The 18,473-nt window shown below is 40.5% G+C and overlaps 1 protein-coding gene across 5 annotated transcripts in view; it reads left to right on the plus strand.

Annotated features, from left to right (window-relative positions):
- Window positions 1-18,473, plus strand: part of arfgef1 (ADP-ribosylation factor guanine nucleotide-exchange factor 1 (brefeldin A-inhibited)) — a 250,335-nt gene that overhangs the window by 128,258 nt on the left and 103,604 nt on the right. For all 5 annotated transcript variants that reach the window (XM_080194121.1, XM_080194120.1, XM_080194123.1 and 2 more), the window contains 4 exons: window positions 4,003-4,237; window positions 4,524-4,623; window positions 4,726-4,865; window positions 7,818-7,926. In XM_080194121.1, coding sequence (XP_080050247.1) covers window positions 4,003-4,237; window positions 4,524-4,623; window positions 4,726-4,865; window positions 7,818-7,926 — 584 coding nt within the window. The remainder of the gene's footprint in view (window positions 1-4,002; window positions 4,238-4,523; window positions 4,624-4,725; window positions 4,866-7,817; window positions 7,927-18,473) is intronic.

The raw sequence follows: 18,473 nt of genomic DNA on the forward strand, positions 1-18,473 counted from the left end.
GCTTTAAATTGAGGGGTGATATATATAGGACGGATGTCAGAGGTAGGTTCTTTATTTAGTGGGTGGTAAGGGCTTGGAATGCCCTGCCTGCAGCAGTTTGTGGACTCGCCAACTTTAGGGCATTCAAATGGTCAGTGGATAGGCATATGGATAATACTGGAATAGTTTAGGTTAGAGGGTCATTAGATTGGTTCCACTGGTCGGCGCAACATCGAGGGCCGAAGGGCCTGTATTGCGCTGTAATGTTCTATGTTCTATGAGCCTTGCACCAGGGATCAAGTGCTTGATTATAACAACATAATCTGCATCTTTAATTGATTCTTCACTTAATATAAATTTTGTATGATTGCAGTATTCTGTCTGTATCTCTTGTCTGTGAAAGGTCACACTTGAGTATAGTATGCATTAGCTAGTTGATTTTTTTAAAGTTGTGACCTTGTAAGAACATAAGAACATAAGAAATAGGAGCAGGAGTAGGCCATCTAGCCCTTCGAGCCTGCCCCGCCATTCAATAAGATCATGGCTGATCTGTTGTGGCTCAGTTCCACTTTCCCGCCCTCTCCTGTACTTATGGACCAAAACTAGCACAGACAATTAAAGACAAAAAATTCAACCTAAAGCAATTCCAGCAAACAATCAGTTGCCAGTTCTTTGTTCACACAGCCATTTTTAATCAAATATCAGTAATGAGTGATGGCAAGCTATCCCAACAACAGTGCTTCCCAAACTTTTTCCCACTGTGACCCTCCTTTGACATTGGAAAATTGGTGAGACGCCAGAGAGAAAGAGGGAGAGAATTTGGTGTTGGGTGGGGGGGTTAGGCATATAGACCTGTGAAGTGGGGGAGGCCGTTGAAGTGTGAGAACTGTCGGGGGGGGAGTGGGGGGAGAGTTGAGTTGAGAGCTGTAAGGGTAGATAGAGCTGTGAAGGCTTTGGGAGTGCGGTAGAGCTAAGAGAACTGGGTGTGGGATAGAGCTTTGAGAAATGTGGGGATAGGATAGATCTATGAAAGCTGTAGAATGGCAGAATGAAGAGCTGTGAAAGCTGTGTGGAACGGATTGAATTGTGAAAAGTGAGGGGGAAAGAAAGCTGTAGGTGACAGGGTAGTGCTTGGGGGTTGGAGGTAGAGATTGAGAGCAGGTGGGAGGAGAAATTGGAGAACAGGCAGTGATGCTTTTTTTCCTACCATTTTGCAGGTTCTTGTTGGATGCAGTGATCAGAGCTCCTTTCATTAGGGCATGCCCACTGAACCCCAGGAAGAAAAAAATTGTGTGCATGTCATGGTGCCTTGGAGCTGAATGACGGCTCACCCATCCAGAGTGAATGCTGCACAGATGCTATTACTGCCTCAGAGGAGAAGGAATTTGTCACCCCAGTTGATTGTCCCAACACACAGTTTATGAACTCCTGCCTCACAGTATCCTGCACAAAATCCTCCTCATCCATTGCTCTGTCCAAAAATCATTCTGAGACCTCAAAAGCCTCTTCTAAACTTCTTATTGTCTTATTTACATCCTTTTAGACCACCACTATCTCATATTCCCATTTAAATCCTTTTAGTTCCCCCATCCCCTTCATATTCCCTCTGCTCCCCATCTGCAGCATTCCTCTACGTCTGGCCTCTTGTGCATTTCCTTCTCTTTTTTCCACCAATTGTAGCCATCCATTCCAGACCAAGTAGGCCCAATTCACAACCTTTTCATCTCAACCTCAATCTTTAATCCCTTCCAAAATTACCATATATAGCAAGCTTTTGGTCTCGCATTTTCCTCTTGGCATCTGTTCTTTTGATTGCACTGTGAAGTAGCTTGGCCCATTTTTCGATTTCAGTGCTTTTGTTTTGAAAAATTATTTTTGTTGTAAATTTTTTAATATTCTCCCTCATATTTGTCTTTCTTTGATTTTTGTTTTGAGCTATAATTGCACTTTGAGCTTAATATGTCCTGTCTTTTTCATCTTTAACTTTTCTCCTCCTGGCTTCTACATTCCACTTGAAAGTGGAATTGCAGGGCAAGCCATGAACACTACAACACATTTTAGGTTTGAGCAAATATGGTCATAGGTGTGCTGCCTCACCACACCAAGGATCCGGGTTCAATTCCACCCTTGGGTAACTACCTGTGTGGAGTTTACACATTCTCCCTGCATCTGCATGGGTTTTCCCGGGCGCTGCAGTTTCCTCCCACAATTCAGAGATTTGCAAGTTAGGTTGATTGGCTCAATTGCCCCTTAGCATCAGAGAGATTGGCAGGGTAAACATGAGGGGTTATGGAGATATGATCTGAGTGGGATTGTCGTCAGTGCAGGCTTCATGGGCCGAATGGCTTCTTCGTGCACTGTAGGGATTCTATGACAAAAGTCTGCTATCATGTACCAACCGACTCAAAAACAGCTTCTTCCCTGCTGCCGTCAGATTTTTGAAGGGACCTGCTTCGCATTAAGTTGACCTTTCTCTACACCCGAGCTATGACTGCAACATTTTTTCTCAACTCTCACCTTCCCTTCTCCATGTATGGTATGCTTTGTCTGTATGGTGCGCAAGAAACAATACATTCACTGTATACTAATACACGTGACAATAATAAATTATTATAAGAGTAAAGAAGCAATACATTTGTACAGATGTTGCTGAGATCACAGAGTACTGTTTTGGGTGCCTCATTACAGAAAGTACATTAAAACTTGCACAGTGTAGACTTACCAGCAAGGTTCACAAGCAGTAGGAACCTGCTTACAAGGAGTTACTGAAATTGGTATCACCCTTCACTCAGTGGTAGCATTCTCACCTCTTGAGTCAGGGTTTTAGTATCTGAATTAGATTTGCTGCAAGACTGAGGGATATGTTGCATTTTTTAAAGTGCTACCTCCGATGAAATATTAAACCAATGGCCAGTCTGCCTGGTAAACTTGATGTGAGAAAAATCCTTCCATGGCATTCAGGTCGAAGAGGGAAACCTCAAAAGCTTGTGAGTCTATTATCAAATAAGTTGGTTGGACTAAAACCTGGTGTTGTCAGACTTTTTACTGTATTCAGGTTTCAGGCCAAACATCTCCCCTCAACCAAGAAAGCAAATTAACCAGCCATTCATCTTGATATTTTTTGTGGGAGCTATGCCCAAGTTAGCTGCTGCATTTGTCTACAAAGAAATAATGGCTATTCTTTTCATTATTTAGTTAAGTTGTTGTAAAGTCATTGGAACATTGAGGATGTGAAAAACATCAACTAATATTCTTCATGTTTCCCACTTGCGAGAAATCTAAGTGGTAATTTATTGAAGGTTTTTGAAAGGCTTTGGTAGAGTATTTCCAGTGGGAGGTTAAAAATGAAATAGATTGAGAATGGAAGCTAGTGAAAGTGTTTTTATATGGTGAATTGTTGGAAGATGGAATGTCTCACCTCTGTATTTAGTTGGTGTAGAGACTATTCCATGTTTAAATGAAATCTTAATGAATATTTCAAGAAAGGTTGGATACAGAGCCATGGGAAGAGAAGGCAGAGGAATTAGTTGTGGAGTGCTTGAACAAAGGGCTGCACAATCATTATGAATCAGACGACCTCCTTTACTTTAACTTCAGTGGTTCACTTTGCCAGTTTCAATCAGACCACAAAAATATAATTGTTCATTTTTGTGCAATATGGCCAAAATTCATGCAGAAGAGGCAGACATGGGTTCAGCAGTGAAATTGTGAAAATAACTCTTCAAGTACCAATTGTGAATGATCAATATAACCAAGATCATATATTTTTGAAGAAAATGTTAGATCGTATTTCCAGAATCTGGATGTCTGCAGATTTACTTTGGACCAAACCTCCAATAAATAACTTTTATTTAGTTTTATTCAGAAGGATGTAAATTGTTGCTTTTTCAAAAGATCTGTTTTACTACAAATTGTGATGTAATACGTGTCAGTGTTTATGTATTTAATGAGGTTGCCATTTTTGACCTGTGCCTTCAAAAGGAGAAGGGTTCTCAATTTCACTTCTGCCAATATTAATTTTAGGTCTCACGAATTACGCTCAAAGATCCTTTCACTACAGCTTCTTCTATCGATTCTGCAAAATGCTGGACCAATTTTTCGAACAAATGAGATGTTTATCAATGCAATAAAGCAATATCTTTGTGTGGCTTTATCAAAAAATGGTGTCTCTTCAGTGCCAGAAGTATTTGAATTGTCACTTTCCATCTTCCTCACTCTCTTGTCAAACTTCAAAACTCATCTTAAGATGCAGATTGAGGTAAAGTATTGACTTCCATACTTCTAACAAGTGAGTTTAAATCCTGGTAGACCAGAATTTTAACTTCAGCACACACTTGTGTCCTTAGTATTTCTGAAAAACAGTACATTGTATAAATATCTCATAACTCATGAACTACATTAGCAAGGTAGGATTTTAACTTGTTTAGTAGCCCAAGTTTTGTTTGGGTGCTTGAATACAAAATTTACATACGCTTTCCCCTCTTTGGTTTAATGCCTTTACTATAACAGATTCGCCTTTTCATTTCATGTATTTATTATTTTAGGTATTCTTCAAGGAAATCTTTCTTTATATTTTGGAAACTTCTACAAGTTCATTTGATCACAAATGGATGGTAATTCAGACTCTGACCAGAATATGTGCAGGTATGATTACTTGTAATTGCTTATTTTTGAGGTCATTATTATTTTTGAGAAATTTAATGTAAAGACATTAATCATTTGAATTAATCTTCATTGAACTTGCAGATGCTCAAAGTGTGGTGGACATTTATGTAAATTACGATTGTGACTTAAATGCTGCTAACATCTTTGAAAGATTGGTTAATGACTTGTCTAAGATAGCCCAAGGTCGGGGTGGTCATGAGCTGGGGATGACACCTGTGCAGGTATTGTGAAAAACATACTTCATATATAAACGTGAAACTGTTGGTGACTACATGACAGTGGAACATAGGAATATCATGTAAATTAGGCTTCAGTAGAATTTTTATTTACTGGATTTAGCATGGCCTTAGTTTGCAGGTCCTACATTCCAGTAGGAACTCGATTGGTGCAGTTTCAAATTGATTGACAGGAGTTTTTGCAAGGCTGCCTGAACTTGATGACCAAAACTGATAGTTCCTTTAACATATGGAGAAAAGATTTTCAACGTTGCCTGATAGGTACATATGTCTACTCTGGCTTTGTCTGTGATGATAATTCCTCTAGCATCTTTGAGAGTGTGTTCTTGTTTTTTTTCTCAGGTGGATTCAACCATTGTGCTTAAAATCTCCTTAGAAAAACTACTCAAGTTTTTGTTTACATGCAGCGTTTGAGTGCCCCTGGGACCTACGTATGGAAGTCTTAGATGTAGAGTTTTTGCTCCGAGTCTCTGTAGATGACCAGCTTTGCATTTTATAGAGTTTCTGTCTTCTATCCATTAGAAGTTAAATTTGGAGCAGTATGCATAATAACAACCTACCATAATGAGAAATATATATTGATCATCTGAATTTCTATGTACATCACCCTCATGCTCTGCATTCAATACAGCAGGTGAAGATATACCAGTGCAAAGTCTTCCCTCAGGGGGCAAATCCCGTTCCCCAACTGCAGAGATCAGCTTAAGAACCAGTACAGAAATGATAGAAAAGGTAGTTAATCTGATGGGATAACAGAAACATATGTATGGTAACATTTTCCCCCAAATAATTGTCATGTTTGTTTATATAAAATAGTTCTGTCAAAACATTCAAGTTAACAATTTGATCAAATGTTTCTGACAATAGACTGTAAATACTTTGAGTTTTTTTTCACTGTCTGTGATTGATAAGAAATTGTTTAGGGAGGTTTCCACATTTGGTATAACAGAAATAATTATAAGGTGCCTTAAACATAAAGAACAAAAGGTGGATCACAGAGGTGAAAACAAACAAATACAACGTTGAATGGACCTGATCAATGGCATAATTTAAAAGTAAATTTTGAACAAGCTTTTCACAATGATGGGAAAGTTAGCAAGAAAGAAGGATTTAACTGTAGCTTTCAGAGTTTAAGGCCAATGGTTGAAGGCAGTGCAGGTACAAAGGGGTAGAGGGTGGTGGTGATATAAAATAGGCCAGTCTCTGGATATGGATGCACACAAACACTGAAGCTTGTGTAGACGTAGGTTAGATTAAGGCAAAGGGGGATTTGAAGATCAAAATGAATTTGTAATTGTTGTGGAAAGGGGTGTCAGTTGACAATGGTTATTACGTGAAACCAACAGTTCGGCATTACAGGATATGAATGATGGTATTTTGGATGTTTCGAGTTTATTGAAGGTGGAGTTTGGAGGCTGACAAAAAGAATACTGGTGAAGTTGAGCCTAAAGTGCTTGCAAATATGAATGAGGATTTCCTTGAATTGGAAATGCTATGGGCATGAAAATAGATGGCCTAAAGTGGTGGATGATTCAGGATCAAGTGAGACACTAATATTGCACAAATCTGATTCTGCCTCAAAAGGGAACTGAAAAGGAAAATTTAATCAAATTGGGATGCAAATATTTTGCTAGGAGTCATAAACGATGTATTCAGTTTTGTCATTGCTAAGTTGCAAGCAGTTCTGGCTCATCCAGAATTGGCTTTCAACCAAGCAGCGCTAGCATGCTTGGAAACGTGAGGCGTTTATGAAGCGGTCGTGTGGGGACGAGATGAAAAAAAAGATCGAGAAATGGTGGAAGGAATTTTCCCTTTTTATTCCCCAAAATGTCAGGCTCTGACTGAAAACCAGCTTGTAGCCCTCGATGTGCAGTCCACATTTTCAGTGGGAGGAACGGGAGTTCACGCGGTCATTATGGAGGGGCAGGGCTCGTTCCACAGTGTTCAGGACACTATATTTAAAGGGCGCCCTGATCCAAACAGAAAGTTAAAGCTTTACCCCCACAGACAGAGAGGACCGCTTCTCTCAAGCATCAAGGGCTCCACATCCATCTCCCCCTTCCCCCTCCACCCGCAGCCAGGGGGGTGTTCCCCCCTTTATACCCTCCCCCGGCCACCACAGTTATTAACCCCAACTTTTCCCAATCTCCCCCTTCTATTGCAGTCTTAGGGCTATCTCTTTCCTCTCCCCAATCTTCTCTGCTTTCCCCACCACCATCACAGTTTTGGGGACATTCTCCACTCCCTCTCTACAAGCCTCTCCCTGCTGCAACCATAATCTTGGGGGCACTCTCGGCCCTCATAGGCATCAGCACTCCCAAGGTGCTGCCCAGAGACCCACCCCAGCCCTGCCCCAGCACAGGTTGGTTACAACCTGGCAGTGTCAACCTGTTTATTTGATAGTAATCTTACAAGCTTTCGGAACCACTGTTTCCGAAAGCTTGTAAGATTACTATCAAATAAATTGGTTGGACTCTAACCTGGTGTTGTGAAACTTCTTACTGTGTCAGCCTGTTCCAGGGGGCAGTGCCAGGACATGTCCCTCTCCCATTGGCGCCCTGATGTGATCCCCTTGACTGTTTTCTGTCTTGCTAAACCTATGAGTTGGGTTAAAGTGGAGGGGAGGATCTTTAAACAGGTGTAAATGTAATTTCTGGGGAGGAACTTTGTTACAACACTTGAGAGGTGAGGAAAATCAGGAAATGCGATCTCACTGGCGAGAATTGTGTTTCCCAGTTATGGTGAGATTTTGCACTCATTGCCCTTCTCGCTGAGAGTGAATATGGGTGCCAAATTGTCCCTGATATTTTTGTAATAAATGAATTACAGTACACTGAAGAAATTACTTCACCATAAGTTGCATGTTGATTCAAAATGTAATTTACTTGATTTACTCACTGTCAGAATGTAATAAGTATCCAAATTGTCTTCTTTAAGGAGCTCAGTCTTAGAAAGAAGGGCTTGGAGTGCTTGGTCTCCATTTTGAAGTGTATGGTGGAATGGAGTAAGGATCTGTATGTAAATCCAAATTCTCAGACCAGTCTTGGTAAGATATTTTTGTTTTATTCTGTCTGAAGCCTTTTAATTTGGTCCTTAAAGTCTATGTGTATTTATAGTTTGTTAGTAGAAGATAAACAATTAAGCTGTGGCATAATCTATATACTGCCCATTGATTTGAATTTTACGTGTTAAATTTGTATGTATTTTAGGGATTCAGGAAACCTAAAAAGGTTTATAGAAGTTGAATATATTTTTGTCTTTATATTAAATTTGAAATGACATATTTTGAATTTAACATGTTGTATTCTTTCACATAAATAAGTTCACGTGCAAGGAAAGCAGATGCGAATATGTAAATTTCATGCTTAAAGTGTTATTCTAAGACAGTTGAAATTGAGCAGAAGATTGAATTAAATTTTCTGATGCCACAAGTATGTTGTAATACTGTACAATAGTAATTGTGCCAAAGCCTATTATAGTTGTCATTTAATTTTCTCCTTCAGATTTTTTTATTCTTTCATGGGATGTGAGTGTTGCTGGTAAGGTCAGCATTTGTTGTTCATCCTCAATTTCCCTGCGGAAAATGAGCCCCCATTTTGAACTGTTGCAGTTCATCTGGTTTCGTCGGTACATTTTAGGGAGCTCCAGGATTTTGACCCAGCAACACTGAAGGAACAGCGATATTCCAAGTCAGGGTGGTGTGGGACATAGAAAGGAACGTCCAGGTTGTGGTGTTCCTGCGAGTCTGCCGCCTTCGTCCTTCTAGGTGGTTTAAGATTATGGGTTTGGAATATCACTGTCAAAGGAGCTTTAGTGAGTTGTTGCAGTGCATCTTGTATATGGTAGACACTGCTGCCCCTCTGTGCCGGTGGTGGAAGTAATGAATATTGAAAATGGTGGATGTGGTGCCATCACCTAGGCTGCTTTGCTCTGAATGACATCATGCTTCTTGAGTGTTTTTGGAGCCACTCTCACCCAGGCAAGAGGAGTATTATATCACATTCCTGACTTGTGCTTTGTGGATGGTTGACAGGCCTTTGGGAATCAGGAGGTAAGAGTTACTCACTGCAGCATTCTCAACCCTAACCTGTTTTTGTTGCCACGTATTGGCTGGGCGAATGGGCCAGGAAATGGCAAATGGAATTTAATGTTGGCAAGTGTGAGGTGGTCCACTTTGGTAGGAAGAATGGTAGGAAGGACTATTACTTACGTGGCGAAAAACTGCAGCAGGCGACGGTGCAGAGGGACCTCGGGGTCCTTGTGCATGAGTCGCAAAAACCCAGCCTGCAGGTGCAGCAGGTGGTCAGGAAGGCGAATGGGATGCTGGCCTTCATAGCGAGGGGGATTGAATATAAAAGTAGGGAGGTCTTGCTGCAGCTGTATAGGGCATTGGTGAGGCCGCAGCTGGAGTACTGTGTGCAGTTTTGGGCGCCGCACCTGCGCAAGGATATTTTGGCCTTGGAGGGAGTGCAGAGGAGGTTTACTAGGCTGATACCGGAGTTGAGGGGGTTGAGCTATGAGGAGAGGCTGAATAAACTAGGCTTGTACTCGTTAGAGTTTAGAAGAATGAGGGGAGATCTCATTGAGACGTATAAGATGATGAATGGGATGGATAGGATAGAGGTGGAAAGACTCTTCCCGCTCAAAAAAGACAGTAGGACTAGGGGGCACAGCCTCAAGATAAAGGGGGGGCGGTTCAGAACGGAGTTGAGGAGGAACTTCTTCACTCAAAGGGTGGTGAATCTCTGGAATTCTCTGCCCGTTGAAGTGGTGGAGGCTGCCTCGCTAAATATTTTTAAGAAGCGGGTTGATGGGTTTTTGATAAGAGAGGGGATTAAGGGTTATGGGGAGAGGGCGGGAAAGTGGAACTGAGCCACGACAGATCAGCCATGATCTTATTGAATGGCGGGGCAGGCTCGAAGGGCCAGATGGCCTACTCCTGCTCCTATTTCTTATGTTCTTATGTTCTTATGTATTTAAATGGCTAGCCCAGATCAGTTTCTGCTCAGTGGTAACCCTAGGATGTTGAGGTAGGGTGGGGATTGAATTTAGTGATCGGAATGTCATAGGGGAGATAGTTACAATCTCTCAGTTGTTGGATATGGTCATTTTCTGGCACCTGGGTGGCATGAATGTTATTTGCCACTTAAGAGCCCAAACTTTGAAAGTCGTCCAGATGTTGCTGCATATGGACACAGACTATTTCAGCATCCAAGAAGTTGCAAATGTACCGAACATTGTGCAATCATCAGTGAACCTCTTCACTTCTGGTCTGATAATCGAGAGAAGATTATTGATGAAGCAGCTGAAGACACCTTGAGAAACCCGCATCAATGACCAGCGATTGCGATTTTTGGCTTCCAGCAACCACAACCATCTTTCATTGTGCTAGTTCTAACTTCAACCAGTGGAAAGTTTTCACCCTGATTTTCATTGACTTCAGTTTTGCCAGGACTCCTTGATGCCACTTTTGCCTCACCCCTTGAGTTCAATGCTTCTGACAATATTTGGACCAAAACTGTAAGATGTGTTTGCCAATTGTGCATGTGACTTCGCCTGACTGCAAGTGCACAAGAACAAGGCATTTTCTTTATTCTTAATCTGGTGATGCCGGTGTGATTGGGGTAGGCACAGTAAGAAGTCTCACCTGAAGAAGGGGCAGCACTCCAAAAGCTCGTGCTACCAAATAAATCTGTTGAACTTTAACCTGGTGTTGTGAGACTTCTCTTTATTCTTTTGCTTACGTGAGCATAGTACATCAACTTCTCGTGAATGAACAAGGTCTTCAATTGACAATTGAAATAAAAGCAGTGCTTGGAAAAGCTCCAAGTCAGGCAGCATTTGTCAGAAATTCTGATCATAGATGATCGACTTCAAACATAATTCTTCATTTTTCCACAGATGCTGTCTGATTTGCTGAGTGTTTCTGGCATTATTTTAATACTTCATTTTTGCTGCATTTGCAGTATTTTGCTTTTGTTCCATTGCATTTGTTTTCTGACCTTGCAGCAACATTTGCTGGTAAGACTGCACCTAGATCACTGTACCGTTTTGTTTTTCTTTAAAGAGTGATATTATTACATTGGAGGCAGTTCAGAGAAAGTTCACTAGGTTGGTTTCAGAGATGCAAGGGTTGTACTATAAAGAAAAAAAGCAGGTTGGGCCAATACTCATTGGAGATTAGAAGAATGAGTGATCGGATTAAAATACTCAAGATTCTGAGGGGCTTGATAGGGTAGATTCTGAAGGGCCGATTTTCCCCCCCCCTCCGTTGGGGAATCTATAACAAGCCGCCATAGTGGGGCGTCACAGTGGCAGTGGTTAGCACTGCTGCCTCAGTGCACCAGGGACCCGGGTCCAGCCTCAGGTCACTGTCTGCGTGGAGTTTGCACATTCTCCCCATGTCTGCATGGCTTTCCTCTGAGTGCTCTAGTTTCCTCTCACAATCCAAAGATCTAAAGGTTAATTGGCCATTCTGAATTGACCCTAGTGTCAGAGGATTAGCAGGGTAAAAATATGGGGTTACGGAAATAGTACCCAGGTGGGATTGTGGTCTGTACAGACTTGATGGGCCAAATGGTCTCCTTTTGCACTGTAGTAAATCTATGATAGTTTCAGAGTAAGAGGCTGCAAATGTAAGCTAGAAATGAGGAGGCACTTATTTCTGAGAGTCAGGAATCTTTGGAATTCCAACCCAGAGATCTGACATGGCGAATTATTAAATGTTTCCAAGGCTGTACTACACTTTTTTGTGTACAAGGCAGTCAAGAGTTAGGGGATACAGACAGTAAAGTGGTTATTGTCACAATCAAATCAACCATTATTTTAGTGAATGACAATGTAGGCTCGATACATATTGTGTTTTACTCTGGTTAATATCTCTATTCAGTGGTAATGTTGCTGCCTTTTCTATTTTTTCTTAATTTTTGAAAGGACAAAGTAACATTGTGTTACTAAACTAATAACTCAGGAGCCTGGACTAATAATCCAGACACAGGAGGTCAAATCCCACCCCAGCAGCTGAGGAAATTACATTTATCATGAAATCCCTATAGTGCAGAAGGAGGCCATTCGGTCCATTGAGTCTGCACCAAACGCAATCCCACCCTGGCCCTATTCCCGTAATCCCACACATTTACCCTGCTAATCCACCGACACTAGGGTCAATTTAGCGTGGCAAATTAACCTAACCCGCACATCTTTGGACTACAGGAGGAAACCCACGCAGTCACGAGGAGAATGTGCAAACTCCACATAAACAGTGACCCAAGGCTGGAATTGAACCTGGGTTCTTGGCACTGAGAGGCAGCAGTGCTAATCACTGTGCTAATACTTCAATAAAATCTGAAATAAAAAGCATCTAGCTATGAAACTGCCGGATTGTTATAATCTTCACCTGGTTCACTTATATCCTTTAGATAATGAAATTTGCTACCTTCCTATTCTGGTTTGTTGTGACTCCAGGTGCACAGCAATGTTCTTGTCTCTTAACTGCCCTCTACATTGACCAAGCAAACCATTCAGTTGTATTCAAGAAGGCAGTCCACTACCACCTTCTGAGGACAATTAGAGATGAGCAATAAATGCTGATCTTGCCAGGGAGACTCAGGCCCAGGTGAATGAATTTTCTCAAGGCCATGTTTAGTACTAGAAAAGGGCATTTTTGGCATTGATTTGGTTCTTGGAGCCTGCAGAAGTTTAGAACAACAAATGGATGTCTAATCGAGCATGATATTTGGGTGACTAATCAAAGGGGTGTGTTTCAAGGATGGTATGAAAAGTGGAGAGAAAGTTGAAGAGATTTAGTGATGAAATACCAGAATTAAAACAAAGCACTTGGAGTAAGGCTTCCCTATTTTTCTACTCCATCACCTCACAATAAAGGCCAACTTTCCATTTGCTATCCTAATTAATTGCTGCACCTGCATGCTGCTTTTTTTCTGATTGATGTATAAAGTCACCCAGACCCTTTTATATCACTGAATTCTGCAACTTACAGAATTTTATGCTGTCTGATAATGACCATTTTAATCCCAACTCTTTGTTTTCTGGTAGTGAGCTAACCCTCTATCCATGCAAATATATCACCTCCAACACCACGAGCTCTTACGTTGTGTCATAACCTTTATGTGACGCTTCATCAAATATGTTTTGGAAATCTGAATGTGCTGCATCTCCTGATTTCCCTTTATGAATCTTACTTGCTACATCCTCAAAGAACTATCATAAATTTGTCCACCATGACTTTCCCTTCATAAATTATGTTGGCTTTACTTTGTGCTTTTACTACTTCCTAACAATGTATTCCAGTGTTTTTCCAGTTAAGCTAACTTCTTATGATTCCCATCTTTCTTGAATAGAGACTTTTGCGGTTTTCCAATTGCCTTTCTAGAATTAAGGGCATTTTGGAAGATTATAAGCAACAACTATCTCTGCAGCCACTTGTTATAGGTGAAGGCCATTAGATCTAGCTTTTAGTTGCATCAGTTTTCCTTGTACTTTTTCTCTAGGTATAGTAATTGTTTTAAGTTCCTCCCTCCCTTTTGCATCTTTTTCTTCAACTCCTATTGAGATGCTTTTAGTGTCTTCTGCCATGAAGACAGATACTTCAAAGTCTCTGCTGATTCTTTGTTTTCCCTTATTACTTCCCTTGTCTTATCCTCTAAGGGATCAATGTTTGCTTCAGCTATTCTCTTCCTTTTTATGTACTTGTAAAAAGCTCTTGTTTATTTTTATTTCTTATTAATTTACTCTGATATTCTAATTTCGGTCTCAGTATTTTTTCTGAGATCCTTCTTCTGGTTTCTAAATTTCTTCAGTTTTACCGTCGGTGTTCTCCTTATGTCTGCGTGGGTTTCCACCAGATGCTCCAGCTTCCTTCCATGGTCCAAAGATGTGTGGGTTGGGTTGATTGGCTACGCTAAATTATCCCTTAGTGTCAGGGGATTAGAATGATACATACATAGGGTTACAGGGATTGGGCCTGGGTGGGATTGTTGTTGGTGCAGACTCGATGGGCCAAATGGCCGCCTTCTGCACCATAGGCATTCTATGATTCTGGCCTACCACTAATCATTGCATTTTATGCCTTTTCTTTCAATCTGATGCATCCTTAACTCCCTTAGATGGCTCATCCTTCTCATAGTATCTTTCTTTCTGAATGCAGTGTGTCTCTGTTGTATGTTCAAGGCATTATTTAAATTCAGCTTGTTGCCTAACTTCAGAGTTCACAGAGGTGTTGGATTGGAAGAGGTTACAAAGATATAAGGGGTGAGGCCATGGAGGGATTTCAACAAGTAGATAAATATTTTAAAATTGTGGTCTTTGTGGACTGGGAACCAGTGTAGGTCAGTGACACAGGATGAACAGCACTTGGTGTGAGTTATTAGCAGTAACATTTGTAAAAATGGTTGGCTAGCGTCGGAAGGAGGATATGGAAATTTAATAGTGGGAATCCACTTGTATATGTGCCGAAACATTTCTATTAGGGAATCAAGGATTGCTACAGCAATCCTTTATATAAAGGGCTTTTTTTAACTTTTATTGGGCAAAGAACATTTTTGCATTTCTCAAGGCAACAGTGATCACTCAGCTGCAAACTTATAAAGAATAGTTACAATTTTCTAGGGGAATCAGAAGAAATTGCATCACTTTCAACTGATTTTTGTTTCTTAAAGATATTAATTGGATGGCAAAATGAATGTTGTCAGTAGTTATGTAAATGACCATTTTGATTTAATTTGACTTTGACATCAGAGTGACATTTTCAATGGATGTAATTTCATACATCTGTATTTTGTAGTGTAAGCAAGATCTTCTGCCACTAAGGATGTTTAAAGACATTATGATATAAAGACATTATTTATTGGAATTCTTTGAAGAAGTAACATATGCTGCTGATAAAGGGGAACTGGTGGATATACTGTACTTGGACTTCCAGAAGACATTTGATAAGGTGCCATTATCAGAGGCTATTGTAAAACAAAACTCATGATGTGAGTGCTAACATATTGGTATGGATGGAAGATTGGTGACAAACTAGCAACAGTGAATTACAAATTATAGAAACAGATGAAAGTCTGCCTTTGTGCACCATTGGGTGAAGAGAGAGAATTGGAATAGACAGAAGATTGGCTAGCTAACAAGAAACACAAGGTAGGCATAAATGGGTCTTTATCTGGTTGGCAAGATGTAACAAGTGGATCAGTGCTGGGGCCTCAACTTTTTATAATTTACATGAAAGGGTTGAAAGGATGGTTGCTAAATTTGCTGATGACACAAAGATGGATAGAATAGTAAGTTGTGAAAAGGACATAAGGAGGCAATAGATGGTTAAATGAGTGGGCAAAGATCTGGCAAATAGAATACAGTATGGGGAAAATATGAAATTGTCCATTTTGACAGGTGTTAGGATACAGTTTAAATAATTTATGTTTGTGTTAGAAATAAGGTACACAATTTGTGTTTCTGTATTTGTGTGCTAAGAAAAGGTAAAAACTTCAGTTCAGCCTCATGCTAAACACAGGTGCGTGCGAGTCAATGACTTTTAGTTTCTCTTTAAACTTTGCCTGCATTGTAATTAAGGGTTTACGATACAAGAATAATTATAGGGAGTTAAAAATTGAAACTTTGCAATCAGAAGCCCATACTGAAAAGCAGAAGCAGTTAAGAGGTCAGTTTGAATCAGGTAACCCAGAAGCTAGATCAGCTGCTGCCACACAGGCAAGATAATGAAGTAAGGGACAGAAAACAAATCTCAGGAGCTAAAGAACTGAATGTTCCAGAAACAAGGGAATGAAAATGGAAAAATCCCAGCGAGATTGCAGTGAAAGGGAAAAGAAACCGGAATCTGAACAAGGTACTGTTCACTGAAGTTAAAGAAAGGGGCAGTGAGAACTCCCAGTTAAAGACAGCTGCAAGCTGCAGGCTTGGAGAAGTTGTCTAGCAAGAAGCCAGACATTCAAAATAATCGAAGTTGGTGACACCTTAACACAGAGTGAAAAACAGTGGTATTCTGTTAGCATGACTAGGTATCTGAGAGATTGCATTGAAGTTTGAATAATGTGGAGTTTGAGGGCAGAAGAATACAAAAAGGGGAGCTTAGAATTCTGAATGTGGATCCTTGGTGAAGGCCTTCAAGAGAAAGTGTTATTCAAAAAAAGATTCCAAAGTGTGTTCTTCAAGAATGGGGTTGGAAACCTTTGTGTAGAAGCCAAAGTTCCAGTGAGGCCATTTGGCTCACAGTGTGATAAGCCACTGGAGGAATTTGATGAGAAATCCATAGAAGCTGTTTTGGGTGGCATCTTTCATTTGATTTCAGAGTGTGGTGTGTCTAACCACGTTTTGCCTATTGGTTTACATGGGCTACGCACTTACTAAGAGCATTAGAGTAAGATAAATTGTAACTTGCATTAGCCATACAAATTTGTGTACATTTGTTAAAACTTCATTGACAGTTCAATGACTGTTCATCCACATATCTAAAAAGTTACAATCCATCTAGCTGGGTATCTATTCTACCAAGTAGTAACGTCAGCTGGGATTGTAACACAAGAAGAAAATTTTTAAAAGCATATTACCTAATTGGTGAAAGTTTGGAGGTGCAGAAGGATCTGGTTGTTCTCGTGCATGAATTGGAATGGCTAATAGGTAGGCACAATAAGGAAGTGGGAAAGCTAATAAAATGCTTTTTTTTGTTGCAACGAAAATTGAATGCAAAAGTAGAGAGTATGCTTCAGTTATACAGGGCATTGCTGAAACTGCATCTGGAGTACTGTGCACAGTATTGGTCTCCTTATCTAAGGAAAAGTGTCAATGTGTTGAAACTAGTTCAGAGAATCTTTATTAGACTAATACCTGGAGTTGGAAGGTTTTCTCGTGAGGGAAGGTTGGTCATGCTAGAGTATAGAAGTGACTTGATTGAAATATATAATATCCTGAGGGGTCTTGACAAGGTGAATGTGGAGTAGCTTATGGGCGAATCTGGAAATGGAGTCACTGTTTAAAAATAAAGGGATGACCATTTAAGACAGATGACAATTTTTTTCTGAGGGTTAAGAGTCTTTGGAACTTGTTTCCTCAGAAGATGTGGAAAGCAGAATCTTTGACTATCTTCAAGGCAGAGCTAGGTATATTTTTGATAAGCAAGGGGTGAAAAGTTATCTGGGGTAGATAGTATGTGGAATTGAGATTACAATTAGATCAGGAATGATCAGAACAGGCTCGAAGAGCCGAGTGGCCTACTTCTGCTCCTAACTTGGATGTTCATATGTTCCTGAGTGTGAGAGAAGGCAGTGTCTAGTACATGTTGATATGCCTTTAATAGTTAGTTTTATTGCAAAAGTTGGAAAAATATGTCCTTATGTACCTTTTCTTTTGCAGCTGAATAAGGATGATATATTATGGTCATGTCCACCTTCAAATGCATTGCCTGAGTGGCCAAAAATGAGTGAAAATGTTAAGAATGGCATGTTTCTTTAAATCTTCTTTAAATCTGGCCTGGAATTTGCTTTAGTAATAATAGTGAATTTGTCAATTCTTGCTGTTGCTACTGGGTAAAATTGATGGCATCTTATGCATTTACAGTTAAAAGTGGAAAATTGAAAATTACCATTGCTGATACCCTATTCTGTTACAGGCTGCTGTAGTGCAGTCTTTGCCAATGGAATCATCACAGATTGTAATCATAAAATTAATAGATTAATTACCCACAATTATTGCACTGAGAAAGGATTAAAGATTTTAGCTTTGTCCAATCATAGCTGATTTTTTTAACTGGGTAGTTAATCATAATTATTGCTGAATAAACTCTCTGGTTCTGAAATATTAATTTGAAATAAGGGGACCTTGTTCCCGCAAAAGAAAATAAATTCTCGGCTTTCTTAAAATAAATAAATTTAATGCTGTTCTATTTAGTTTTTCCCTTAGTTCCATCTGAGCAGTCCAATCTTTGTTTCACTTCCGGTTCAGTGATTTAAAGTTAATTTGTATTTCTTGCCTTTTCACTTCCTGCTCTGCTCTATGTGAGAATTCTTCGGTATGATTGATCAGCTTCTTTGTTGCTTACCCTGTTCATAGATTACGGGTGGCACAATGGTTAGCACTGCTGCCTTACAGCGCCAAGGACCTGGGTTCAATTCCCAGCTTGGGTCACTGTCCGTGTGGAGTTTGCACATACCCCCCATGTCTGTGTGAGTTTCGTCCGGGAGCTCCGGTTTCTCCCACAGTCCAAAGATTTGCAGGTTAGATGGATTGGCCATGTTAAATGATCTGGAGGAGGGAACCGAGTGCAGGGTGTCGAAATTTGCTGATGACACCAAGATTGGGGGAAAGGCAAATTGTGCGGAGGGTGTGGAGAGTCTGCAGAAGGATCTAGATAGGCTGGGCGAATGGGCCAGGAAATGGCAAATGGAATTTAATGTTGGCAAGTGTGAGGTGGTCCACTTTGGTAGGAAGAATGGTAGGAAGGACTATTACTTACGTGGCGAAAAACTGCAGCAGGCGACGGTGCAGAGGGACCTCGGGGTCCTTGTGCATGAGTCGCAAAAACCCAGCTTGCAGGTGCAGCAGGTGGTCAGGAAGGCGAATGGGATG

This window comes from Carcharhinus amblyrhynchos, chromosome 8, assembly GCF_965287045.1.
Source record: "Carcharhinus amblyrhynchos chromosome 8, sCarAmb.v2.hapA, whole genome shotgun sequence".
NCBI classification, from domain to species: domain Eukaryota; kingdom Metazoa; phylum Chordata; class Chondrichthyes; order Carcharhiniformes; family Carcharhinidae; genus Carcharhinus; species Carcharhinus amblyrhynchos.